Genomic DNA, 27572 nt, shown 5'->3' on the forward strand with positions numbered 1-27572 from the left:
CCCCTTTCCTGTTTTCCGCCAGCTCTCGGGGGACCCGTGTGCATGACATCACCCCGCCCCCTCCCGTAAATCCAGCCCCGCGCGGCGCGTCCCGTGACCCGCTCCTGACAGGGATGAAATCCAGATGTTCCCGCACGACGTGCAGCTGGGCCCTTGCCTTTTTTGGTGAAAAACGTGAGGCGCCGGAGCCCAGCTGGAAGAGGAGCCCGGGGGCCCTCTCGCCAGGAAGCCTGCTGCGGTTAAGCCCTGGGAACGGCGCAGGCTGCAGCGCGTGGGCCGAGCCACGAACCAGTGGCTGCGCTGGAGCCGGCGGCTGTTCGGCCTCCAGCAAAGAGCCAGCAGCCCCGGGGACCCACAGCCCGGCTTGGGTCACGGGGCAGCAGGAGCACGGAGGTCCCAATGGAGCACGATGCTCTCACGAAGCTGCTCGGAGCCAGAGCCAAGGGTGCGCAGGGCCGCGTCCTTCGTGCCGCGCAGCCCCCAGCTTCTTCTGTCTGGAGAGCGGCGTCGCCGCGCCGTGGGGGCCGGAGGTGGGGACCCCGCGGCCCAGAGCGAGCCACGATGGGGAGACGGCACCTCCAACGTCACGGAGAGTCACCGAGCTCTGACGAAGCCGCCGGCTGCTGCTGGGGACCGGCAACCCTGCGTGGTCCAGCAGATGCAAGCCGGCCCATCCCCTTTCGACCGCATTCGTCCCAACCGTCGTCTCCCCCGGCCCAGAGAAACCCCCCGGAGCACGTCGTCCCAAAAAGGTTTATTACACAAAGCCGTACAGAGACAGACGCGAGGAGGCTGGGCTCAGGGCGCTTCTCTGGGAAGCTCCCCGGGGCAGAACGCAAAGCACCCACCGCCTCCAACGTGCCTGCGTCCAAGCTGTCGCCCGAGGGGCTCCGCCAGGCCCTGGCTGCCCGTAGAGGAGCGAGTTGCATGCATAACACTGTGCGGGGCCCGCAGCACCAGTGGGCCAAGGCTGCAGGACAGAAGCACGCGGGGAGTGTGCGAGGGAGGCGCATGCAGGGGAGCGTCCGGCTGCCCGGGAGGGGCTGCAGCAGGGCTTGGTGTGAGCGCCTCGGGGACCACTGCAGCAGGGTGCAAGGCGGGCGTGACGGCGGAGGGGAGCTCTCAGACCCTTGTCTCCCCCGCCCCAGTCCCCGAGGGTGCAGAGAACAGGACCATAAGGGCTGGAAGGGACCTGCAGGAGAGAGCACAGGGGACCACATCCTTCACCTCCCACCCAGGCAGCTGGGGCTGCAGCCTCCGCCGTTACTACTGCGAACGCAGCTCCTGCTCTGCCCAGCCCCGGCGCGGTCCTTCCCGGCACGCTCCTTGCGGCACTCATGCACAGGCCGTGTGCGCACAACAGTTGCGTGCCTTTTGCAAGCACGTGGGGCATCGAGGATGTTGCCAGCAGCTCGGCCAGACCAGAGCAGGCTGCGCCGTGGGAGGAGGAATGACCCGGGGAGCTGGGGGAGCTCGCAAGCAGGGTGCAGCTCTTGCCCAGAAACGCCGCCAGGAGCCGGGGCTGCATCCGCTAACGCAGGCATACGCCGCATGGGAAGGAGGGATCAGGGTGGGGAGAACCCAGGGGATGGGAGAGCTGACCCAATGCAAAGTCCCTCGCAGCAGGGCTCTGGCAGCCGGCACCCGCGAGCGGCCCAGGGGGGCAAAAGGCTGCGTTAGCATCGCAGGAAGGGGCTGTGCTGCAAAGCTGAAGCCCGGAGAGACCCAGCCATATGCAGGTGGAGGCTGCTGGGTGCTGGGCAAAGCAAGGGGAGGAGGAGAAAGCCAGCAGCATGCAGCAAGGAAGGAGGCCGTGCCGCCAGCGTGCAGAGCCCAGGCCCGCCCTGCCCGGCTCCCGCGCTCAGGTGGGGCTCGTGGCCCAGCCAGCGCCCGAGCGATAGCAAGCGAAAGAAAAGGTTAATAACGATGGGCACAGAAGCTCCTTATTTTTTGCTTAGATCCAGCCTCGGCAGCGGGGAGCAGCCACGGGGGGTCATCCTCCACCCCTCCAGGCAGCCCAACACGCGACGGGGGGCAGCCGGGGCGCCGGGGCCGGCCGGCGGGGCTCAGAGGTCGCTGCTGCAGTCGCGGCACAGGATCTCATCTTTGTCAGGGATGAAGCCCTTGCCGACCAGCGAGGTGTTGCAGCGCGCGCAGTTGAAGCAGTTGTGGTGCCAGTGGCGCTCCTCGAAGGAGACGTATTTGCCACCGCCAAAGCCTGCGGGGGAGCGGAGAGGGACAGAGCGCGGGTGAACGGGGCACGTGGCCACGCTGCAAGACCCCGAGCGCCGCGTGCTCTCCCCCCCCTCCCCGCCTCCCCGCTCACCTGTGATGGGCTTCGAGCAGGCACTGCACTTCTTGGCATAGAGGTTGCCGAAGCAGTGGATGCAGTAGGGGTTGTCGTCCTGGGAGGTGAACTGCTGCCCAGCCAGGGGCGTCTTGCAGCCGGTGCAGACGAAGCACTCCTTGTGCCAGGGCTCGTCCCGGTAAGTCACGCCGCCCTTGGTCAGAGACTGGCAGAGAGGAGAGAGCGCCCGTTACCCTGAGGCCGTTGCATGCCCTGCCCTGCCGGGAGCAGCAAGCAGACAGCAGTCTGGAGCCCCCTCCACCACAGCAGCACGGGGGCTGCGAGGAGGACATGGGCAGCCTGCCAGCCCCGCAAAGAGATGCGAAGGCATCCCACGGAGCCAGCCCAGTGGCCCGCGTGTAAGGGGACCCTTCGCTCTGCCTCTTCCCCGGAAGGAGACTCCAGATCTGGTACAGACAGCGGGAGCCAGACGGTGCTCGGGAGAGCACGATGCACCGGGACAAAACACGGAGGGAAGGGTGACCCATGGCATGCCCCCGGAAGCGCTGGGCACACACTGAGCTGAGCTCCCACCTCTGCTTGAGTCTGGCACCAGAGCAGCGTCCAAGCTGTACCTTTTTGCAGCGAGTGCAGCGCGGAGCAAACTTGCTCTCGTAGCACGGGATGCAGTAGTAGTCCTTCTTGTCGGGGATGAAGGACCGTGATCCGATGGGCTGCTGGCAGCTGCTGCAGATGAAGCAGTGCTCGTGCCAGGTCTGTCCGTTGTACTCCAGCTTACGGGACCCTGTGGGGGGGAAGGGCTGGGCTGAGCAGGCCGTGCAGACGGCACGGCTCCCTCCTGCCAGCCCGCTGCGTCCGGGGTGAGTTTAGAGGATGGGTTGCACAGGGCTTGGACAAGATGTGACCTCTGGAGATCCAGCTCCACCCTCTAGGATTTGCAGAAGCCGGTTCCCCGGTGCAGGCTCCATCCCAACGGGATGGCTGGAAAAGCCTGTGCAGAGATGCAGCCCCCCAGGATACCCGTGCAGCAGGGAGAGCTCTCCAGAGGGCTGGGGATCCCTCACCCAGCACCCAAGCAGGCAGGCAAAGCCAGGCAGCACCCCAACCCCACTTGCAAGCTCCCAGGAATCTCCTGCTCTCAGCATCAACCCAACTGCACCCCATCACCCTTTCCTCCGAAGCGGGGAATGCTGCCGACATCCTCGCTCCGAGCTCTCGGTGCGATGCTGCATGCTCCCCCGTTCGAGCATGCCTTGGGGAGGGGGCAGCAGGCTCTCGAACAGCCCTCGGAAGGGCCCAATACAGGGACCCCAGATACCCCGGCCAGCCCCGCGCCCCTACCTGGCATGACGGTCTTCTCGCAGGCGATGCACTTGGAGGAGAACTCGCTGCAGTAGCAGTCGTTGCACAGCAGCTCCTCGTCCTGGCAGGTGAAGGGCTCGTCGGCCAGGGAGCGGTCGCAGCGGAAGCAGCGGAAGCAGTGCTCGTGGTAGTGCCGGTCCTCGTAGTACAGCTCCTGCGGGGACAGCAGACGGGGGCGCGTCACCCACAGCCGGGGCCTGGGGAGGGGAAGCCCCGCCGGGCAGCACCTGCGCGCACTCACCCGGCAGTCGTGGCCGATGAGCTCCTTGCATTCGTCACAGGTGTTGGCGAAGTGGGCATCATAGCAGGGGATGCAGTAGGGCCCATTGTCCATCTGGATGTACTTGCGCCCGTACAGCGACTCCTTGCAGTTGTCGCAGTCGAAGCACTCCGTCATGGTGCTGCTCTGGGGGGGACCGCTCTCGCCTGCTGGAAGACACCGCGGTCCAGGGACATCAGCTCGGGGCGGCTCACCTGCCACGCGCTGGGCACCCCTCCCCTCCCCTGTGACCCCGCGGGCAGGATGCAGCTCTCCGCGGGGCAGAACAATCACCCGCTCCCGTGCCACAGTTCTCGTGTCATCCCCGTGCTGCCCTCCCACGGGACCAAGCCTCCCGGAGCGGACGGCTGGGGCTCGCCTCGCAGCACGCTCGCCGGGGCCATTCCCGGGCCAGCACCCCGGCCGGCCAGCTGTTGCCGCGCCTGCTGCACGAGGAGATAGCGCTGCTGGTGAATGAGGCTACTGTTCCCCCAGGGTTAAGTGACAGATAGGGAACAAAGTCCCTTTTCAGACCCACGCGTTAACCAGCTGCTACCCTGTCCCACCTCCCTCCCTCCCTCCCTCCCTCCCTCCCACCCGGGGCACATGGCCGGCAGAGGTGTGGGGACACCTGCACGTAGAGCCTTGCTGTCAGCCATCTCTCATCCACCGCAAGGAAGCTGTCAAGGTACCTCCAAAGGGCAAAGCCACAGGCACCATGAGCAAATCAGGTCATGCCTGCTGCACCCCAGCTGAGAGTGCAACCTGCCAGCTGAGCTCCTGCAAGCCCCGCAGCCCAGGGGCCGCACCTGGCCCTGGCACAGGGCACCGCTGGAGTCGCTCTCAGCAGCTGCAGAGCATCCTCCCAGCAGCAGGCCAGGCCCTGCAAGGCTGATGCAGAGGAGCGTGCCCCCCAGAGCAACTCGCTGGACAAAAGAGCCCTGCCTTGTGCTCCAGGATCCCACCCAGGACCGAGGGAGAGGCACCCCCACACCCGCAGGCTATGCAGGCACCTGGACTGCCGGCCACCGCTCCCTCGACAGCGCACGGTGCCTCTCGGACCAGAGGGCAGTCAGCGTTCACCAAGTCAGACCCGGCGCTGGCTGCCATTGCAACCGCGGCCAGGCCCAATGCAATAGCGAATCCCAGGACCGGAGCCCTTCAAGCCCCAGCACTGCCTGTCCTGTGCCCAGCTTCGCCGCTGCACCCCACGCCGACCCAGCGATGCCGCGAGGAGTCCAACGAGCGCAGCGCCCTGCTCCCGGCAGGCTGCTCTCGCATGCTGCGGGCTGGGGAGCCCAGGTGTGCACACCTGTGAGCAACAGCAAGCCACCGCCTTAAGGAGGGGCCCAACCGGCCGTAGACGTGAGGTCTGCTGGCAGAGCACCAGCCACCCCAGCCTACTGCGGCTCCTTGCTGGGGGGCCCGGGCTCGGAGCGCTAGGCTCAAGGGCCCGGGTGCAAATCCTGCTGCCTCCCACATCCCAGCTGGCAGGCCTTGCATTGCCACGTGGGCACTCCCTGCCTGTTGCTGCTGCTCCGCGGTGCCCAGCACCAGGCTGTCTCACCAGGGTGGAGCGCAGCGAAGGAGCACAGCTGCCAGGAGAGGCAGCCCCGGGGCTCTCACGGGGCAGGGGCTGACAGACCAGGCATGGCTTTCCCACTGCCCTTTCCAGGAGGGGAGCTGCAGATAAGCTTGCTGGGGGGTGTTTGTGCTAGATAAGCTGCTGGAAGGCAGCTGTTTGCTCCCTTTGTTCTGGGCTCGCACACAAAGCAGGGCAGAGGTGCTAAGCCGGCAGGCAGGGCCAAGGCAAACACAGGTCTCTCTCAGAGATCAGGGTGCAAAAAAAGCGAGACAAAGCAGCTCAGTCTGAGCAAGAAACGCCAGCTGGGAGCAGCTCCGAGAGAAAAGCTGCACCTTTCCTGTGCATCTGAGCCCGGCATGGCAAGGGGCCGTGCAAGTGTTTGCTGGGCACGCTGGCTACGCAGGGCACGGGGCCATGGGTCCGGATGGACCCACGGGATGGAGCAGGCACAGGGCCACGTCCCCGCGTCTTGAGGTGCTGTCATCGGGTTCATCCCCGTCGCCGTGCCCAAGTCACGGGGTCCGCGAGCACCCGGCTTTGGGAACGAGAGCCCCTACGCGGCTCCCGGCCTCCCCTCGCAAGCCCCTGTCCGAGCACGTCGGCCCACGAGCCCCACGGCAGCGAAGCCACGGCTCCTGGAGACACCCGCGCTCGTGCCCGTGACCTCGAAGGGGAGCAGGCACAGACCATCCCAGGCTCGGCTGAGGCCGCTCGGACTCCAATTGCAAGGCTGAGAAGCTCGTGCTACGACAGGCTGCTCCGGCCACGGGCCGTGCTGACACCGGACGCCAGCAGCCCGGTGAAACCCCACACCGCCAGCCGTTGTTTGTTACCACGTCCCCGCCAGCTGCCGGCGCAGCCCCGGGAGGCTATTCCTAGCACAGATTTAATCTCTCGGGGATGCAGGAACAGGCCTGCCGCGGCAGCTCACGTTTCAGGTTCCCGTCTATTCTAATCCGCCCGGGGTTGCTCGGAGCAGGGCGCTCGACGTCTCGGCAAACAAGGGGCTCTTCCATGTACGGACGCGTCTGGCCGGGGGGTGGAGGTCCATCCGGGGAGGAACCCAGGCGCTTTTGGGTCCGTTAGCCGCCCAGAAGCACGTGCAGGCTGGGCGGGCGTGAGACGGTCCCCGATCCCTTGGGTTTCCCCCGTCCAGCCCTGACCTAGTGCTCGTGCTGCCCCCCACCCAGCGAGCTGGCCCGCCCCATGTGTGTGGTCTCAGCCCCATGGGCCCTGCTTCCAGCTCCCTCCGGGCCATTTCCCCCCGCTCTGCCCCAGCCCAGACGCAGCTCCTCCAGCTGTAGGGACGCCGCGGCACTGATTTTGTGACACTGCCCCAACTCGGGGGCAGAGGAAGGGCTTGTGCTGCAAAGGGGAGAAGCCAGATCTGCCCCCGGTGTGCTCACGCCATGCCCCGAGGGACACAGCTGGGGCTGCCAGAGGCACACAGACCTCCCAAGGAGAGCGCGGCTGCGCACGGAGAGCAAGGACGTGCGCATCTCTGGGAGTTTGGGCTCTGAGAAGCCAGTGTGAGTTCGTGGACCTTTACCCTCCGGTCCTTGCTTCTCCCTCCGAGGAGAAGCCAGCAGCGTCCTATGTGACAGGAAAACCTCTTGCCCAGAACCCGAACCCGAACCCTAACCCTCTTCTCCAGAAGCGTTGCGGCGCAGGAGACCAGATCACGTAGCCTGTAATTTCCCCTCTCTGGAAGAGTCGCCGCCTCCTCTCTGCACTCGAACGGGACTCTTCTCCACCAAGACACATCGGCATCCGAGGCTGCGTTTCCCACCCGCGATGGAAACTCTCTTCTTGCATCTTTCCCCGCATAGCCACCGCCTTGGCATGCAGACGTGGTGGCCAGACAGCTTGCTACCTGGGTGGAGGAGGAGGCCGGGCAGGGCAGAGCCAGCGAGGGGCCAGGACAGCTCAGGTGCGAGCAAGGGGGAGACCCCGGGGCTTGCTCCGAGCCCAAGGGAACCAAATGCTAGCAACAGGAGTCCGGATAAGAAGACACCGACTGGCCCCGTAGCCGATGGACAGCATCTGCTCAGGAAAAACAAAGCAGGGAGACTGAAAATAAAATGTACGACTAGACCCAGGCGCATTTATGCTCCTGTTTAGAGGAGTCTGAAAGCAGCCCCCACTCCTCGAGGAAGGGGTTCGCCGGACGTCCCAGCTACCGAGGGCTGAGCTGTAAAATGCACCCAGAACAACGGCCCCGCCAACATGAAAACCGCTCGAGGCCAAGGCCTGGTTCAGGGGATCGGCCGTTCATCTTGTGCAAAAACATCTCTGACGCCGGCGTGCAGCCCATTCTGCGCGCTCAGCGGGACTTGGAGCGGTTGGAGCCCCTCGGATCAGTCACGAGTCAAAAGGGCCATTTCCTCGGAGCGAGATATAAACACACGAGGAAGCTCTCCGCAGCCGGACGGCAGCCGTCTCCCCAGACGGTTAAGAAATCTGCAGGCCCAGACATCGCCAGAGGAGACTGTGATTCACTCTCCTTATCTAGGGCAAGGGAGGAGAGGAGAGGAGAGGAGAGGAGCAGACACCCAAAGCGTCTGCCCTCTGGAGACGCATTCCCCGAGCAGACGAGGGTCTCCTGCCTGCGAGTCTGCAGCAAGTCTGCGGCGAGGGAGCTCACGGGGTCGGATGCAGCCTGCGGGCATCGTCCATCAGCACGTGCCGGAGGGCTGAAGCAGAAGGGAGGTGCCGCGGGCACGCACGAGAGCACAGAGTCCATGGACTCTGGCTCGGGGAAAAAGCCAGCGCTTGAATAGGAGGAAAGAGCCAGCTTGCGACTGCTCTGCGAGCTCCGGCTCCTTTCTCCCCACAAGCGCATTAGTCATCCCTCTCGGACCGGGGGCAGCGAAGGTCTGTTTAATTATGGCAACAGTGACGTCCGGAGCCCGAGTCTCCAGGGCGCTCCCCTGCCAGCTCCACGTGCTCCTATAAAAGGTGAACGCTGCTGTGCTCCCCCAGCACCCGCGGGAACTGGGCCGCGTGGCCACGCTGAGCGGTGGTCTCCACGTCACAGACCTCCCTGGCCTTTCCGGCGGCGAGGGGTCCCCTTCCAGCACGGCTGCTCCCCAGCAGCACGTGGCCTGGCCGGCCAGGCATCCATCACTGCTTAGGAGGCAATTGGGAGGCAGAGACCCATTTCAGGTCTCCAAGTCAAGGTGATGAGGAAGGGGGAAGACTTGGAAGAGGAAAGAGAGCTGAAAGCAAGGGACAGAGAGGCCTGCCGTTGCAGGGTGAAGGGTTTGCATTGGCAACGCTCTCCCTCGGTCCCCTTCTCATGCACATCCCCGATGGTGGCATGCAAATCCCAGGACCTGGGCTCCAGGGGCAGCTCAGCTGCAGAGGCTCCAGAGAAGGGGAAGGGGAGAGCCACGCGACGTGGAGCGTGCACATTGCGGCGAGGAGGGGGTCTGGCAACACGAAGCTTCTTGCTGCTCTAGGGCTGGAGAGCCAGGGAAAGGGCCCCCAGTGAGGGATGGGACCTGAGGTCCCTGCAAGGCAGAGGGAGATCACGGAGAAGCCCAGCAAAGACGTGAAGCGAGTGCGCTGTCCTGAGGATGTGCATCAGGCTGCCACGCGCTGGGGTGATGGGGCAGGACGGCAGCCGGACGCCGGAAAGGCCTCACTCCCTCCGTCCACAAGACATTTCCACGGACACCCAGGTCCCCGCACACCAAGCCCCAGTGCGGTCACCGGCTCCAGCCGACGTACGCCAAGTGGCACGCCACATCACCGTGCTCACAACCCTGGGCCAGCCTGGGGCCTCCCTCGCACTCAGCACACGACGGTCCCGCTGTCCCTTTTGACCCTGGCACTTCTCACACGCTTGGGTTTCACCTCGTGCTCGATATGAGCCGAGTCCTGCAAAGACTGAGCACTTCAGGGCTTCAAGGCTGCCCGACGGCTGCGTGTGCTGCGGCGCTGGAGACGGCTCCATCAGGACCCGCATCTCCAAGAGAGGATCCAGACGTCGGGGGTGGCTGAAGCCTCGCACCGGAGCTGCCACCATGACCAGGAAACATGTCTGAGTCCGATCTCGCGGCGTTGTCAGCTCCTCCGTCCACCCCAAACACCAGCCTGGTCCGGGGCGCCTGGTCTCCTCTAGCAGCTGAAGCCCGGCTCAAGCACGAAGCATCCTGCCCGTGACGGGGAAGGTACCGAGACACGACCCTTCAGGCTCTGTGATGAAGAGCGATGGGCGCAGGCAGCCGAGGGGACCGGACAAGGCCCCAGGGATGCTCGCGGAGAGAGCAGGCGTGAACGGAGACGAGGCTAGCTGCCCCGCATAGCGCTGCTGCTATTAAGCTGTGAAATCGCACGTGCTCAAGCCCTCTTTCCCTTGCCGTCTGCTCCGGAGCCCATCAGCGCCGTGCAGCGGGTAATTGGTTATGTGATTACAGTCTCACGCAAAGGAGAGGGCCCTTCGCAGGCGCTGGCACTGCCCGGCATACAAATCATCCCCAGCGGTTACGTGGAGGGAAATGCACCCGACAGAGACGGTGCAGAGAGAAAGGGTCTCACGACTGCTCGTGAGCTGCCTGCAGCCAGGCCAGGAGAGAGCCCAGCATCATCCTCAGGAAGACGCTCCCCTTGCCTTTCCACCGCTGCCCGCACGCCCGCTTTAACGGCAGAAGTCCGTGTGTGAGAAGAGCCAGTCCAGGAGAGCTGGGGAGCTGCACTCCCAGCTCCTCGGAGAGAAAAATGCAGAGCCCAGACTCCCCGGGGAATCGATGGAGGCAGGTGAAAGCCTGCACCTGGTGCTAAATTGTCACGTGTATTCCCGTAACGCCAATGCAAGGGGCTGTGCGAACAAGCGAGGCACAGCCGCACCCCAACGCGCTTGCACGCTATAAATATTTTACAATCTAGGCCAGAGGTTGGCTGGCAGCCTTTTAGCAACGGCAAGCTGAAGTAGCACGGCCCCATCCGAAGGTGGGCGTCCGCTGGCAACCTCACTGCCAATTACTGCGGGCTGCTCCCACTGCCGGCGCCCCAGCTCCACAGGCTGGATGCAGCCCAGCACAACACCACGGTCCTGCACTGGGGTGCCAGGCTCTGCTCAGCCGCTTCGCTTTTGGGGGCCACGCGTGTCTCTTCCGGCACAGCATCCCATGGAAGAAGGCAGCTCCTCGTGCTTCCCTAGGATGCTCCTGCCGCAACCACCGCACGGTGCAGTCTTGCCTCCCGTCCCGTGCAACGGCATCACGTTGTTGCGCGCAGCTCCCCCTCTTCCACCTGGCTGCATCGCAGTGCCGGGTGAAGCGAGCCTCACCTCTAGCTGCCTGGGTAACTCAAGCGAGCATGTGCGCAACCCTCCGTGATCTCTGGATGAACACCGCTGTGGCATGACGCTCGTAGCCAGGCGTGGGAGGATCTGCTCCGGGCATGCGCCTGAGCGAGCATCCCCTGAGCTCTGCAAACAGAGCGCCTGGCATGGAGACGGCTGCAGGGCACGTGCCCTGCAGTCACGTGCAGCAGAGCCAGCCCGCGGGGCCTGAGGCCAGCTCTCCTCCGTAGCCACCTTCGCCGCAGTGCCCGGCAGCGCTTGGGTTGATGGAGGGCCTGCTCAGCTCGTAAACATCTTGATTTAAGCAGTCCTAGGAGCATAAATCGAAGTGTCTGCGTGCAAGTTTTTCTGCCTTCTTCTTCCTTCCAGGCCAGAAGGGAATTTTTTCCCCAAATTTGGTCAAACTATTTGCTGCGGACTCCATTCCTTGTGTCCCGGGGAGCAGCGTTTGCAGCCGGCATGGTCCGTGCAGCCAGGCGACATGCAACCTCGCGCCCTCCTGCTGTGCTGTGGTCCCAGTACACCCCCTGCCCCCCCGGGCTGTGTTCCCCCGAGGTGTCTTTGCAGCGGGCAGGACGGGGGGCTGGCGAGAGGCAGAGGGGAGAGAAGGGCCACCCTCACCAACCCTCCACCCAGACTCCCCCAGTAGCGTGCTCCTCTCGCTGCAGGGCTGCTAACTGCAAGCCCCCTTTTTGCTGCCCCTTGCAGAAGTCAGCCATGTCCCAAGCATGTTTTACAGCTGCCGGCGTCCCTCGCAAGCGCAGGAAATTACAGCTGCGCAGCCCCGGCACGTCGGCAGCTTCTAAATCGGGCGAAGCGCCGAGTGCCAGCGAAGGGGGGTAGTCTCGGGTTACCCACCCCCCCGCCGCTGGTTTCTTGTGGTCCAAAACAAAGCTCCGTTGCCCGGCAGTCGCAGCACGTGCCCACCGCAGCCTTCCTCGGCTGGGGCAACGTGGCCCGCGGGGCAAGATCGGGAGCGGTTGGGAAGCGAGAGTAGAGATGGCCCCGGAGCACTGTGTGCAGGGAGAGGCTTTCTTCCCTTCCAGCGCAGGGCTGCAGCCACTTTACAGCAGACCCATCTGGAGTGAATTACTGCCACGGTCTAGATCTGGCCATTTGCAAGCCGCTCTGCTCTGCTCTGCCGCAGCGTTTCCCCTCTTTTCTTACATACCCAGCGTTTTAAGGCAGTGGCAGCGTGCTCCACATAGAGCATTATAGGCAATAAAACAGCTGAGCAAAAGTCTGGGAAGTGTGCAAGAAGCCTGTGTGCTCCAGCATGCAGCGGGGCCGTGCCGCTGGCACGCGAGAAAGGGCTGTCAGCCCGAGGGCGAGAGGACCGGTGTGCCCAGAACAGAGGCGTCTCCCCCAGCAGCAAGGGGCTGCATTAGCTCCCCACAACCTGCCCCCCAAATGCTACCGAACCTCACAGGGCTAGTGCCCCTGCTACCCGCACCTCGGGCACCTGTCCTGGGCAGGACAGCCCCCAGCAAGGACTCCAGGGGGTAAAGCCCTGGGAGCTCACACTGCCTCTTCATCTCTCCAACAGCTCTCCTGGCACGGCAGCTTTCTGCCTCTCTCTGGGCCCCGGGCAGATGCAACCACGATGTTTCCGAAGCCCGGGAGCCCCTGCCCTGCAGCCTGATGCCCATTTCCAGCATTGCATCCTCATTCAGCAGCAACCAAGAAGCTCAGGTGAGCTTACGGGGCTGCAGGCAAAGGCGCCCGGGAAGCGTGCACGGAGCAGATGACAGTGGCACGCCGCAGGACAGGATTTTAACTAGCTGCGACCCAGCCAGCCAGCACGGTGGGCAGAGGGGCTGACCTCCCAGACGCGGCGAACACCTTGTGTGTGCACAGATAAGCACCCGGTGCAACCGTGCATGAGATGAAAAGAGTTTCCAAGACCGTCTGTGCAACACGGCGAGCGATGGGAGCCCAGAGTCCCGCTGTGCCCCCCACCAAGCCAAACCCAAAACGAGTTTTGGGTAAAGAGACTGCCCCAGGCTGCCCGAGCCCTACTGAGCACTCCCTTGCCCAAAGCAGAAAGTTACCTTGCATGGCTGGCTGCGGGGGGATCGGCAAGGAAAGCAAAGGGAAGCCCGCCTGTCCCGGGGAGGCAGCCGCGCTGGAGTCGGCTGCAGCAGGTGTGCTGGGAGACGGTGCCCCAGTCAATCCCGGCGCACCAGCAAAACACTGAAGTGCTCACCCAGAAACAAAAGCAGTCGCATCATAAACCGGGGGCTGACATCAGCGCAGGAGTAGCGTTTCCGACAGAGGTTCAGGTTTCATCACACGGGGCTGGAGCCTGGGCTCTTGCCACTCAAGGTACTCTGCATGTGCACAGGAGGCACACGTGGCCCTGGCCCCGGCCACGGGGCAGAGAGCGCGTTTCTGGGCACACCGAGAGCCACCCTCCTACTGACCCCAATCCTGCCGAAGCAAACCCCGCTGCGGCTGACGGGACCTGCTTGGGTCGGCAAGCCTGCGTCACGCGGCCAGGCTTGCTCGGACCACGTTGCACGCTCCTCTTTAATAAAGGCCGCAATAATCCCACCTGGCCCGGCACTCTCTGAAGGGACCCTCCGAGCCGTATCTCTTGGTACCACCGTGTTTCCTGAGTCGGCGGCAGCCGCTCATGATACGGGTGGGTGTTTTTGGGGTGGATTTCTATGCAGCGAGTGCTAGCACGGACGGCCACATGCTCGCCCGTCCCTCCAGGACCGAGGCATGGGTAAGGGCAGCTCTCGAAGGAGGAGTGGCTTCTCCAGTAGGAAAGGGACTTCTCCATCCCATCGCCCACCAAAGACCACACACACATATTCTGTGGGTCCGGTTGTGCATCACCTCCCCGACGGTTATGTTGCTTCACGCACACCGAGCCACTCACCCTCGCGGCACCTCCGCGCAGCAGGGCAGTCCGTCATCTCCAGGCTGCCACGGCTCACGCCGGTGACACGAGGCAGCGAGTCTCTCGGTCCCTGTCCGGGGAATACACAGGCAAGGATGCACCGCAGACCCAGCCCTGCCAGAGTCCTCCCTCCCTTGCTCCGCGTCTCCTTGCGAATGCACCCCAGGCCTGCACCCTGAAGGTCCCCAGAGGCACCCCGCTTTGCAAGGAGAAGCGGGGCAAGCAAGGAGGGACACGGGCGTGTAGAATTAGGCTCCTCCGGCCGCAGCGAGACCAGACGTCCCTCCGCCTTGTCCCGCTGCTAGAGCGGGGCAAGCTTCACACCGACGAGGCACGCTGGGAACAGCCGCAGAAGTTAAATTCACACCCTACCTTACTCCAGGTTAACTTTCAAGTGCCGACAAGACCAGAGCATTTCCACCCAGGACACTCCCCTGCTCTTCCCTCTCCCAGAGCGCTGCGTGTGAAAGCCCTGGCGCAGCACAACGGCTTGTGACCCCCTGGGAGGAATTTCTTGGCTCCGGCCCGTCGCAATCAGACCCTCGAGTTACGATGCATTTTGCACTTCATGCAATTTCTTTTGTTTCCTCGGAAGAGCCCCAAAACCAGGCAGGCTCCTCCCCTGCCAAGCAGCAGGCTCCCAGGCGGAGTTAACACATGCATCCTGCCCCCGCCAGAAGGGCAGGGCCCACGCCTGCCGCTGAACCAGAACAGAAACAGCTTTACTTCCAATGCGCCCAGCACCCAGGGGGGAAATCCTCCTCGGGAGCCTGGTCCTACCCCATGGAGGCTGCTTTGAAGCTGCAGGAAGAGGGGAGACCCGTAACCCGGTGCTCCTCCAGGAATAGCTGCCAACTGTTTTTGCAATTTGCATTTTGCATTTTTTTTTTAAACCCTCGGGGAGACCTCAGGAGCCAGGCTCCGCCTGGAAAGGATTTTCATGACCGCAGCTAAAACCCACAGAAAGCAGGGGGCTAGGATGGAAACCGGGGGCTCCGCTCTGAGCAGCTGGGACTGTTTCCCCGGTTAAGTCGATTAGCATTACTCAAGCCCACGCTGGCTCTCAAAGGGGTGCCGAGGAGAGGCTGACCAGTCACTCCTCTCCCCGGACGAGGAGCTGCGAGCGGAGCCGGTTTAGGGGAGCTCTAGCGGCCCGGGCAAACACACCCCAGCCAGCAAAGCCGTGTGTACACGTCAGGGTAAACGGCCGGGCTCTCTCGCGCCCTCACAGCTGCCATATTTTAGGGGCCACATCTGTGCATGGGATGCGCCAGCTCTGACAAACATCCGCAGCAGCTGGAAGGGATTCCCGGGCCCACGAGACTTCAACCCAACAAAAACCGGGATCTTGGGCTCAGTTTACTTGAAAAACACAACCCCAAGAGCTGCTTCTGCCAGCCCTGCAAGGGCGCTAGCGGACAATGCTTCTGCAACCCTCCCGGCCGGAGCTATCGAATGGCGCGGATCTAATTCCTCAAATCCGTACAACGATCCATTAGCCAGAGCCAGCCTTGCGTTTCAGGGGATGCTGTTTCTGTCATTGCTCGCGATGGAAGGGCTAGCTGGCGGATCCTGCAAACCCCTTCCCCTCGCTGAGCTCCCGCGGCAGACCGCGCTGCCGACTTCGAATAGCTCGTGACAAGCAGAAGTTTCTCGTCTCACAACTAGGAGCTCGAGGGTGCGGGGAAGAGCTAGAGCGTGGAAGTCCGGACACTTTCCTCCCTAACCTTTACGCTCCTCATTAAGTGGACGGAGCAACTGGCCTTCCCACGCGTACGTGCCGGCCAGCGGGACAGTGTGGATTAGAAACGGGAGGTGAGCCCGGCTCGGGCTCCCAGGGACACTCTTGTTCTGGGCAAAGGCTTCGGTGGCGACAGCGCTCTTCCCCGCTAGCCGAGGTCTCCGGGCAGGCAGGAGCCTCCAGCGCTAACGAGTTAATTCGTGGCGACTCTTCAGAGAGGATGGTTTGGAGAAGGGAGTGCTCAGCTCAGGGAAAGCTCAAGCAGCCGCGACCGAGCTGCGGTTAAAACAAGACACCAATGACTCTATTCAGCCCAGAAACCTCAGACAGTTTCCATTTTCTCAATAACAAAGCATTTTTGTGCGGTGAGGTAAGAGGCCTCCATCTGCCAGGTCTAACTCTCCACTAGGATTTCTTAAGAGAGCCGTTGAATGAGCGCGGGCCGTTCGTGCCAGAGAGGGCGTGCAAAAGGCAGGCGGGAACAAAGGGACAAAGGGAAAGCCTTCTGGGGGAAAGTCACACGCGTCCCCTTTGCAGCCGGCCTCGGGCCACTCTTACCAGGGGCTCCCGTCACTGCAGAGGAGGAAAATCCACCCGCGGAGGAAAGACTGGGCCTTTCGAATAGGAAGGGACGGGACCAGGCAGGGAAATGGAGCCGAAAACCCCGGGTTGATTTTATACATGCAGAGATTCACGCGGCACGTGGGCTCTGCAGCCTGCCCGCATCGCCCCGCGTGGCAGAGCACGCACGGCCCGTGCGGAGATGCTGGAGCCTCGTGGACCGCATGGCACAGCTTCGGGGACTCGCTGCTCGGGGTCAGACGCATCCCTCGTAGCTCTGCGGTGCACCACGCTGAGCCGGGCAAGGCTGCGGGCCACGGAGCCCCTAGACTAGGCGCGCTAGTCCCGGCAGAGCTGGGCAATCCGGTGCCCAGCTCATTGCATGCCCAGCTGCTCCGCGGAGACAAACCACCTCCAACCTCCCCATGGGCAATTCTGGCCTCGGTGTTTCCACCGTTGTTTGCTGACCAGCTCCCGCACAACCTCCCCACCGTCCTTTCCCTGGGAGCTGTTGGATTAACTGCAAAGAGATGCAGCAGAAGGGCGCTGCTCTACCGCCCGCTTGGCCCTGACCTCAGAGCCCACAAGCCAGCAGCCTCCCACACCTTTGATGCTGGGCTTTTGGAAACCTTTCTTGCTCTGGCCCCAAGGCCTGGTGCACGTGCTCTGCAGCTAGGAGCCCGGAAAGGGCTGGGTTTTTGAGCGTCCTCCCAACACCCTTCCCAGCAAACGGGAATTTAGATAAGCCAGCCCCCTGCCCAGGCCTCGTGGAAACAGTGCACGTTCCCTGTGCACAGAAGCCACGAACTGATGTAGGAGGAGGACCTTGTGTCTCCTTCAGGGGCAGGAACAGGGAAAACGTCTGCAAAGGGAGGACGGGAGCAAGTCAGACGCACGAGCCAGGAGCGACGTGGGAAGTGCTTGGCTGCTCGAACCTGCCGGTACCCTCAGCCGGGCCGTGTCCTTCCCCAGAGCCACGGGGAAGGATGGTGCCGGATGCTGGGGACGTGCTGTGCTTAGCTGGCAGAGCACGGCGCTGCACACTGGACTCAGTGGGGTGGCTCTCCTGGGAGCCGGGCCTCTGCTGTCCCCTGCGCTCGTGCACATTAGTGTTGTGGTCCCCTGTGCCTCCCTGCACTTATCAGTCGTGCCACATTCAATCTCATCAGCCCCCAGGGGCCAAGAGACGGTCTGGGAAGACGCACCAAGAGGAAAAGCAATCACTACTGGCTTTTTGGGGTGCAGGAGGAGGGGGCTCTGCCTGCTCCCAGATCGCAGAGCGCAGCCAGAGGCATCCCAAACTCTCTGCCCTAAGACTTCCCGTCCAAGGTCGACGAAATCCCAGCCTCCCCCGCCGTGAGGTCAGTCCTTCACCTGCCAAGCCTCAAGTTACATCAGCCCGCAAGACTCGGGAGACGACACTGCTGCACAAACACCACGGAGCGAGCTGGGTGGTCTTCAATTAGCATCATGCCAGACTGCGGCCGCTGGAGAAGTGACACGAGAAGGGCAAAGCACTAAGCAGCTTAACGGGGAAGGATGGGTGCTGGGCTCACGCGCTGGCTAAGAAGCAGGTTGGTGAGTCCCAGGCCCTGAACCCATGGCACACAAGTGTGTATTTATCTCTGCACAGGACCCACCCATTGCCACATCCCCTTTCCATTAGTCTCCTCTTTCCCAAGCTCTTCACCCTGACTTGAACTGCTCCGAGAAGCCCGCAGCACGCCAGCCGTGGACAATCAGCTCCTGCAAAGGCATGCTTGCAAAACTAGACTGCAAGACATTCACTTGTACCGATACAAGAGCCAGCCTGCGGGTGCAACGGTAACCGCACCATCCTCGGGCTTAATCCAAACAGCACCACTGACTTCCTCTGAACTTGGAAAAGCCACGTCTAACCCCTCCAGCTCCATTTCTCCATCAGCATGACGGGGAGGCCTCCCCTCCCCGTGGCAGCACTGGCAGGATGAACACAGAAAGTTGTGAGTTTTGAACAAGGATGAAGAACACACGGTGATACCAATTTCTTTTATGCACCTTGATTTCTCCTTGCTGCTATCCGCGTGGGGTGAAACACAAGCACGCACATGCACACGTGCTGGGGCTCAGGGGTGCATAAGCCCCATGCTGGGCCTGTGCATGGGAATTTCATCTTACGCGCGGCTACAAAAACACACTGGCCAACTGAGCAAATGACTAACTTGGAGGAGACACAAGTTGTTCGACTTGTTCTTCTCCCATTTCAGCAGGCTCCAAAAGCCTCCCTTACCGTGCCATTGCGAGTAGTCCAGGGCTCAGACACACTTGATGCTCACCAGTGAGCCCGTGCCCAAAGGAGCAAACAGACTAGGGGCTGCTCTAAATCCCACTGAAGTTAGTGGGAACCCTTCTGTGATGCTGAATTAGGATCTTTGAATGAAGCCAACGCTACCAGAGTGTGGGGCGGGGACTGGGGAGAACCTGGGTCCAAGGACACTGCTCCCTTTTGGGAAGGATTGCTTAGCCTACGCCAATTTTGGAAGCGCCTGCGGAGAGGCAGCGAGCTGGAAGGGGCTTTGAGGAGGGGAAGGCTGCATGGTGCACAGGTCAGGGCGGTGGTCCAGGCATACACTGGAGCCTGCCAATCTAGTTTTCAGGCTTTAAAAAGCAACTTGAGGACACTGGCAGGAAGCGGCAGCAGCTGGCTGCGATCGGCGGCCTGGGACTGGGGCAGGTCAGAACATTTGGGACCCATCCGAGTTCCTTCTCTGGTGAACAGCACTGCCGAGCTCGCCCTGCCTTGTGACGGGGACTGAGCATGCCAGCAAGAGGAACTACCAGGAGATTAGGAAACCTTTCCAGAAAGGCTATTTTGGTGGCAATATTTTTAGTCTGGGACACGTGGTTGCTGCATCCGCAGGGACGACGGCAGAGGTCTCTGACCACAGACCGCTCCAAAGCCTTTCTGCGTGACTGGTTGCAAGTCGCCCACCCCCAAGTCCAGACAGCCACCGCAGCACCCAAAATCACGAGCTGTGTGTGCTTTCTGCCTGCGAGTGCCACGACGTGCACAATGCACCGAGCAGCAACCAGTGGCTCCACAAAGCAGAGGCATTTTGACTCAGAAAGACCCAGACTGTACATGCTCTGATCCCATGGACACAAGAACCGATGACCAACACGCAAAGCAAAGGAGCAAGGAGGGGTTCAGCCAGCTCCTCTGCATCCAGATACTACCTAAGCACAGCGACGCTCCCAGGAGGTGGGAAAGACACGTCGGCTGGACAGCAGACACGGCGATGCATTCATCACCGGAGCACGGCCCGCCTGCCTGGGGAGAAAGGCTATGCAATGGGACAGGCTGAGAATCAGATTGGGATGGCGTCCCCAGCTCTGACTGAGGCTTTGACCGAGCCCTTCCCCATCCCTGTGCCCCAGTCTCCCTGGGTAAAGCAGGGTCACCCTCCCCTTGCCTTTGTGATGGGCTTTGCAAAGCTCCTCTGGCACTTCTCCCCTGCAGCTCTGCATCCTTGGTGTCTGCTAACGGGCCAGGTATCAGCCAGGGCCCACGAGAGAGCCCGGGCAAGGGTGGCTCTTCCTTTTTCAGGCATGGAGGGACATTATGAGCCTGTTTCCTGCCCGTGAAGAAGGTAAAGCTGCTAAATCTAGAACCCCGCACAGCCAACGCTGGGCCTGCCCCATCCCACGGGCAAGACCCAGCAGCGCAGCGGGGAGTGGAGGGCTCCCCGGGGTCCAGAGGTCGCTGGACTGGGGCCCAGCTGCAGTCACACGTTCACGCCGCACAGAAGGCGTCAAGCCGACTCATGTCTGCCATGTGCTAGCCAGACCCAAATGCTTGAACCGAGGCTCCTGGGAAAGGTCAGGGGTGTTTTCCCAGCTTCCAAGGCATTGCCTTTGCTTTTGCTGGCAGGCCCTTAATTTCTTTGTTAAAAGATACTAATCTCTCTGCAAAGCCATTCTCTGGAGCCAGAAGTTTATGTACTATTGCAAAACCCGTGCTCCGAAGAGCCTGGAAATGCAGCTGGCTGCAGGCCAGAGGGGAGCAGCGCGCAGCTGGGGTCAACGCACAGGAAAAAATCCCCCGCTAGCGAGCATTTCCCACGTGCGAGCCTGGAAGACGCAGCGACAGCACCTTCCAGAAGGAAAACAAAGCTGTGAGAACGAAGCCAGCTCTTGGAAAAAAACAGAGGAGGCCGGTAACGAGGCATCCCATCGCTGACAGCACGGGTCCAAGAGGAGTCTTTCTGGGAAACCAGCTCGAGCTGTTAGCATGGAAACCGCTTGGGACCCGGGGACATCCAGGCTCCGTTTGGCAAATTGCTTCATCCGCTACGGTTGGGCCAAGTGCTGGCTGCGGCCAAGGAAGAGCTCGTTCAGCCTACAGCTCTCTAGGGACCGGCCGTCAAGCCCAGGCTGTGCCCTCTGGGAAGGGGGGCAGCACTCCAGCACGCCCGGTCCACACCGGGAACATGTTTGGGAGGTTTCCCACCGCCCCGTCCACCCGTCAGCCCCTGCACGGACCGGCCGGCGGCCAGCTTGGCTTCTAGCGCCGTGCAGGGTAGACCTATCTTGGGCGGGCGCACGCGTACGGGCTCTTCAGGGCTCATCTGCGCGCCTAGGAACGCCACGATGAGCCCTACAAGCTGTGTCTCTTGCCAGTGGGGGATCTGCACTGCCCCAACCACCATATTTCAGAGAGGAGCTGGGGGTCCAGGGGAGAGAGAAGCTGGTGCATGGGGGTCGGAGTCGAGGTCTCTCTTGGGATTTGTTGCCTTTATTTCCGCTCCACCTGGCCACATTTACAGCCACATCAACTCGTCTTTCCAAGGAAGGGGGCGAGTCCATGGAAAAGGCTCTTGGGACACTAGCTCAGAGGGGTGCTGGATCCAGAGCTGCCTCCCCACCCCTGCCCCTGTACCTGCTGGGAGCAAACAGCCGTAGGCGTGCACCGAACACCAGGCATGCCTGAAACCCCAGCGTGGCTTGAGAAAGTTGTGGGGAAACTCCTGCTCTGTGGGATTTGGGCTGGATTTTCCCTAAGGAGTCTCTTCTGTCCCCCTGCCATCCTTACCCTTGTCTCCTGCAAGTAACCTAAACAGCATGTTCAGGCAGCGCCGGAGACGTCCCCCATGCACGCTTCAAACAGCAGCGAAAGCCTCCCCATCTGGAAAGGGCCTTGCCGAGGAAAGCCGCGCTGCAGGCAGCTCCCGCGTCCCCTCCCCGAGAGAGGACGGGAAGCTCGGTCTCGTCTCGCTGCTGCAGCAAGGCTTCCTGGCTGCAGAGGAACAAAGATGGCCCAGGAAGACAGGGAGCGCGCGCTGGGTCTGTGCCCAAAGCCAGCCGTGCCTAAACTGCGTGGGCAGCTATCCAGTTACCTCATGCCCAGGTGTGCCGACAGCAGGAGCCCTGGCTGGCAGGGCATGAAAGTCTGCAGGCTGTTCCCAGTTAAAGATAATTACTACCCGGAGCTTTCTAATCCTTTCCAGTGATGTCACTTGCTCAGGCTCCTGCCCGAGCCGCACCTCGCGCGCCGCTCGTCCTACAGACTCTGCCACAGGAGACGGGGGGAGAGGGGAGACCTGGACCACGACGGGGCACCTGAGCCCTGCCCGAACTCGTGCTCCTCATACCCCTGCCTGGACATCCTCATTGCCCAGGTAGGTGCCCAGTCTCCTCCTAGCTCCTGCCAAACGCTTGGCATCAATGACCCAGCGTGGCCTGGAGTCGCCAGGCTGGCTCCGTGCAGCAGGAGACGGCCTTTTCCTATCAGCACGAGGGGCGTCCACACACCTGAGGATGGGGAATGGGCATCTCTCCTAGCCCCGCGTGCACAGCATCTGAGCGCAGCTCCCCGCTCAGCACCGTGCAGCGCCGACATCTGGCCCCTGGTTACCCCTCCACTCGCCGCCCCAAGAAGGTTTCAGACTATACAAGGAAACACGCCTTCCCAGTTTGTGTGACCAGACTCTGGCATGGACTCCCGGCAGGGGTGCGGGGGACGCACACCTTGCCAGGGTTGCATGCAGCAGTGTTTGCTGCCCACAGCAGCGGGGCACGAGGTCCCTTCCAGCCCTAAACTGTGAATGTGCGAACAGCAGGAGAGAGGAGCATGTCTCCACCCTGCCTGCCTCATCCGACTCCTCTCCCAGGAGACCCCAGCTTTCGTCCAGCCCGCATGTGCTCAGCTCTTCCTGGCTACGCAGCGCCAGTTATCTCCACATCTTTATTAGGTCGTGTTTGCTTTGGCTACACATCCAAGCGGTCATCGAGCCAGGGTGAGAGAGGAAAAGCTTGGGCTCTCGACAATGGCCGTGCAGCTTGGTCGGACGCTGGAGACAATGGCTCCGCTCCCACTGGCGCACGGTGCTGGCGGGGTCAAGTGTAACGCGCGGCGCAGGAAGCACTAGGGAAGCCAGGCTGCCACAGCTCCATCGGCACACGGCGTTTCCTTGAGTTGTTTGGAGCTCCCTTTCCCCTTCGTGTGCGGAGAGAAGGAGCTCCAGTCATCTCGTCACTGCCACGCGCTGCTCAGCTGTGGGACACGTGGATCCCGGGGGCGGCTCGCCGCTCCCGGTCGGATACACCGCGTTGCCCTGGCGGATGGTGAAGGCATCCAGAGCGGTCCCAGGCCGAGTGAAGCAGGGTTTTCATTGCTAGTGCTGCCCGCCAGCCTGGTTGTGAAAGCCGACTCCAAGCCGAACTGGCACGTGGTAGCTTGGGCATGGGACCCTTCCCCGCTCGCCCGCAGAAAGCAGCAGCTATCTGACCAACACCAGCGGGTCTAAGTTGTTTGGGTGCTCATCTGGAGAACGGGTTGGTTTGGGAAGCTCAGAGCAGGTGATGATACACACGCTTATCGGGGCAGGGCTGAGTCCTGGGACCCACGAAGGCTATGTCACACGAGCGCACGGCTAAGAGACGCCACACTTTCAAGCAGACCTGCTCCAAGAGCACGCGCAGGGAGACCTGCCTCCTCTTGTGTCCCCGAGATGTGGATTTGGTTATAACACATTGCTTGGATTGATTTCCAGTGGCCTGGAGCATCAGTGGACGGGCTCTCCCCAGCCACCCTTTGCAACCCCCCGGAGATAACGTTCCTGTCTCGCTGGGCTCCTGCCGGAAGCGGGAGAATAATCAACGAACTCGCTCGCCACGTGAAAGAGCAGGGCCAGACCCAGGGTGAGTCACCGCGCCGCGGCAGGGTGAAAGGCAGGAAGGTGAACGACGCGCGACATCCTTCCACGTCCCCTCTCCTTCCCAGCCTGACCCTTGCTTTCCCCCACAGGAAGCCCCGTTCTCGGCCTCCTTGTAAACTGCTGACAATTGTGTTTTACACCTGGCAAAGTCAACAGGAAAGGAAAGAAGAAACAAAGACTAGGACCTTCTCCTGGCAGGTCCGTCTGCCCAAACAAGAGCCTTTCTCCCATGGGGCCAACACACCGGCAGCTGAAAGGGTGGAGGTCTGGTACCCACACACTAGACACCAGCAACGCCCTTGGCCTCCCTAAAAGCAGGATGACTCCCACTGGAATGAGCACAATGCGTGCAGCTCAGCACCCACATCCACTTTCAAGTCTCCACCTGTCAACTTGAAACATGCTGTCATCCGAGGAGGGGCTGATCAAGTCAGAGTTAAAAGTAATCCCAACTGCCAGGTACCTGGGTGCTCACGTGCCATGAAATAACACACAGGATGGGTTCCTCGCTTTGCCCATGTAGCATCCATCCAGCCCCTTCTCTTCCCCTGCGCTTTGCCCCTTTTCCAGCTGTGGCTTGGAGACTGATCCCGAACGTTTCCTCTGTTGGTGTGTCTGGGGTCAGACTGCGCTCCGCTTCCCAGCCACCCCAACCCAGACCCCTTCTGTTAGACCTTTGCCCAAGTTCAGGAAAACATCCGTGTCCATCAAGAAACCTGTTGTGCTGGGATGAAATGCTTCCAAATCCCCGGCAAAACTTTTCCCAACTAGAGCAACTGCCCATGCAGACAGAATTAGCCAAGCCCGCGTGAGGCGCAGGCGCTAGGAACTTGCGTTCTAGACACAGAGACCATCACCAGAGCATCTCGCTTTCCAGCTGGGCTCTGGCAAGTTATCAAGGGCAGAAATGAGCCAAGATGCCCCTTCTCCCCGCATGGAGGAGGATGTGTGGCTTCCTGACCGGAGCAGTCAACAAGAGTCACTAGGGCATCTGCTACATCAGGTCCCTCCAGACAAAGGCTGGCACCTCTTCAGAGTCATTGCTCCCAAATGCCTCTCCTGGCAGAAGAACCTTTCTTGACATGAAAGATGAGGCCGGGGTAGATAGACGTACTGGGCAGCTGTCATCTCTTGCCCAAGGCTTGCAAGCATGGCCTCCTGCAAGCCCAGTACGCCAAGCATCCCGCAAGCACAGCTCCGCTGGTGCCTGTGAAAACTTCCTGCACCAGCACAGGGGCCGCCGCAAACACGCTCTCCCTATTTGGACAATGCTGTTCCTCTCCTATATTCATACAATCATAGAAAATGAGGGCTAAAGGGACTCCAGAAGGTCACATCTAGTCCAACCCCCTGCTCCAGGCAGGACCAGCCCCAACTACATCATCCCAGCCAAGGCTTTGTCTACCTGGGCCTTAAAAACCTCCAAGGATGTGCTGGAGGGCAGGAGGTGGCAGGGTTTTACCTGGCAATGCAGTGGCATATCTCGCCAGCATCAAGTGCGTCAGAGGATGCGCGAGGACGGCTGCAGGGGCACGTCTGCAGTAACCTGCCCGCAAGCAACCTTTTTCATGACCTCATCGAGGGTTGGCTTGTGCTTTGAAGGTGGCACAAGGTTTATCCCCCTTATAAGTGTTTCCTGAGCAACGTGGATACTCCTCCGATTAACCTGATAATTGCCTAATCCCCTTCTAACACCCTAATTGGTGCATTGCCTAGAGCAGCTCGCGGCAAACGCTATGTCTCAGGACAGATGCATGAGCAGGGAAATCTGGGAGGCAAGCTCCTGCCTCCATCTGTGATAACCTCAGCGAGCCCAGCTTCCCCCGCTGCCTGCGGCCGCCCCTGCCCGCCGGGCTGCCCTGGCCTGTCCTGCAGGACTGCCATGTAAACAGGAAGCAGAGCCCTGACGGGGACATGCCGCAGATGGCTGCAAGCCCCACAGCGGGAAGGCCAGTGACCGAGCATCCTGCCGCCAGCCAGGGAAGGGGCCTGGCCACCTCGCAGCCCCCGGGGGGCTGCTCCAGAGCCCAGCAGCAGAGACGCGAGCATCTCCCTGTGCTCACTGCAAGGGACGTGGCCTGCCCCGATCTCACTTAGGCCTTCTTGCCTGTGCCCCAAATGGCACGCGTCCCTTGCTGCAGAAGTGCACAGGCCACGCTCTCAAGGGACTTAATCCCAAGTACAAACTAACGCGCCTGGACCCACTGTGTCCGTCCTACTCCTCTAGGGAGGGAGGACAGGCAGGATCCCACAAGGAACAGGCAGCCTCTCTGTCTCTGCCCCAAAGCAGAAGGAAAGAACAAATGGGAGCAGCAAACTGCCCCTTCCCTGCCACGCACCAGCTAAAATCACCCCGGTAAAGCACATCAGGAAAGCACCAGCCGTTGAGCGCGCAAGCAAACCCTGCAGCGATCGAAAGCTGCGATCGGGCAGCAGCAATGGAAAGCTCGGCACACGACTTCCTACTTGTCAAAAACAGATGACAAAAATGAAAAAGAATTGCCCAGGAGCTAAAAGCGCAGGCGAGCGCACAGGATGGAGGGGGTCCATCAAAACAAGGCTTTGGATAGAGTTGCTTTGAGTTGCTGCTTGCAGAAAGACACCCTTTGCTGTGCTGATCAAGTCTCAGTTGCGTTTAAAAGGCAAGGTGTAATTAGGCAAAATGACTGATGGGGGGTGGGGGGAGCCCTACTCTAGGCATGTTTGGACCTATGCCACCCATTTCAACAGCGGCATCGGTCAGACCCGTCTCCACTGCTCAGCTGGAGCCGCTGGTTTCCGTTGCGTTTTGGAGCCTGTCGCTGAGTTTGCATTTCAGAGCTTGCTCAAGAAGGGCAAAGTTTCAGGGGCCCGGGAGAGCCGGCGACCCCACGCGTGCCTCGTGGCATGACTCATCTGTCCCCCCAAATATCCCACGGGCAGGGAGGCGACCGGAGGTGCTCGCTGAGGGATAGCGCTTCCATTAACACTGGAGCAGTAAATCCCATCCCTTGCCTCTCGACTTCCCCCGGCTCCCTCCGGGACCCTCCCGGCGACAGCTCACTGGAAAAGCATTTTCCTTTCCAGTCTCTCCCTGCCAGGGATGGGCAGTGACTCAGTTGCGCTGGGCAAGGCGTGAATCATTAACTCGGAGAACTTACTCTGGGATGGGATGGAAAGCGGGCCCGGGTTTGGGGCTGGCACTTCCCCGCACCCGTGGGCATCGCAGCTCGGGGCGGCGGCGGGCACCGACCGGGCAGGCGACAAGCCCGGAGCGCGCACCGGTCCCCGCGGCACTCCGCCACGGGCGCGGGGGTCGCCCACGGAGCCGCAGCCCCCCACACCTGCCCCGGGGGCAGCGACCCCCGCCCAGCCCGGAGCATCCCCGCGCGCCCCGCACCGCCCCGCCCCGCACAGCCCCGCGCGCCCACCTGGCCCCGCTCGCGGCGCGGCGCAGCTCCGACACGACACGACACGACACGACACGACACGACCAGCTCCGGAGCAGCCCAGCCCAGCCCAGCCCGGCCCGGCCCAGCCCCGGCGCAGGGCGGAGCCGGGCTCCAGCCGGCCCCAGCGCGGGATGCCCGGGGCAGGGGGACGGGAAGCAGCGGCCCCCTCTCGTCCCTTCCTCCGCACAGGATGGGTGGCAAGCACAGCTGCACCTGGGGAGGCGGAGGGCATCAGGGCACCAGGCTCCCCCCGTGCCTTCCTCTGCAAAGCATCCACAAGAAACCTGCAGCTGCACCGGGACCGGAGCAGGGAGGCGGAGGGGAAGCAGGGCACCCAAGGAGACCCCTCTCCTCCCTTCCTCTGACCCCTCTCCTCCCTTGCTCTGCAAAGGATGGGTGGAAAGCACAGCTTGTACCTGGGGAGGCGAAGGGGAAACGGGGCACCAGGCTTTCCCAAGGAGACCCCTCTCCTCCCTTCCTCTGACCCCTCTCCTCCCTTGCTCTGCAAAGGATGGGTGGGAAGCACAGCTTGTACCTGGGGAGGCGAAGGGGAAACGGGGCACCAGGCTTTCCCAAGGAGACCCCTCTCCTCCCTTCCTCTGACCCCTCTCCTCCCTTGCTCTGCAAAGGATGGGTGGGAAGCACAGCTTGTACCTGGGGAGGCGAAGGGGAAACGGGGCACCAGGCTTTCCCAAGGAGACCTCTCTCATCCCTTCCTCTGACCCCTCTCCTCCCTTGCTCTGCAAAGGATGGGTGGGAAGCACAGCTTGTACCTGGGGAGGCGAAGGGGAAACGGGGCACCAGGCTTTCCCAAGGAGACCCCTCTCCTCCCTTCCTCTGACCCCTCTCGTACCATGCTCTGCAAAGGATCAAAGGAAACTGCAGTTGCACCAAGACTGGAGCAGGGAGGGGA

At 61.9% G+C, this 27572-nt stretch overlaps 1 protein-coding gene across 8 annotated transcripts; it reads right to left on the bottom strand.

Annotated features, from left to right (window-relative positions):
* Positions 1–742: 742 nt before the first annotated feature.
* On the bottom strand, positions 743–26745 carry FHL3 (four and a half LIM domains 3). 8 transcript variants are annotated; one of them, XM_014607906.3, is made up of 7 exons: positions 14103–14350; positions 13710–13800; positions 3912–4096; positions 3650–3824; positions 2923–3092; positions 2327–2513; positions 743–2218 (listed from the first exon to the last, which is right to left on the bottom strand). In XM_014607906.3, exons 2-7 carry the CDS (start codon positions 13744–13746, stop codon positions 2067–2069), a joined length of 906 nt encoding a protein of 301 aa, XP_014463392.1. In that variant the 5' UTR covers positions 13747–13800; positions 14103–14350; the 3' UTR covers positions 743–2066. The 8 variants fall into 8 exon arrangements, with proteins under 8 accessions (XP_014463392.1, XP_019345802.1, XP_014463402.1 ...); XM_019490257.2 differs by having other exon boundaries at positions 3912–4099; XM_014607916.3 differs by lacking the exons at positions 13710–13800; positions 14103–14350 and adding an exon at positions 26639–26745 and having other exon boundaries at positions 3912–4099.
* Positions 26746–27572: the final 827 nt, after the last annotated feature.

The sequence above is a fragment of the Alligator mississippiensis genome, chromosome 6, assembly GCF_030867095.1.
Source record: "Alligator mississippiensis isolate rAllMis1 chromosome 6, rAllMis1, whole genome shotgun sequence".
Classification (NCBI taxonomy): Eukaryota; Metazoa; Chordata; order Crocodylia; family Alligatoridae; genus Alligator; species Alligator mississippiensis.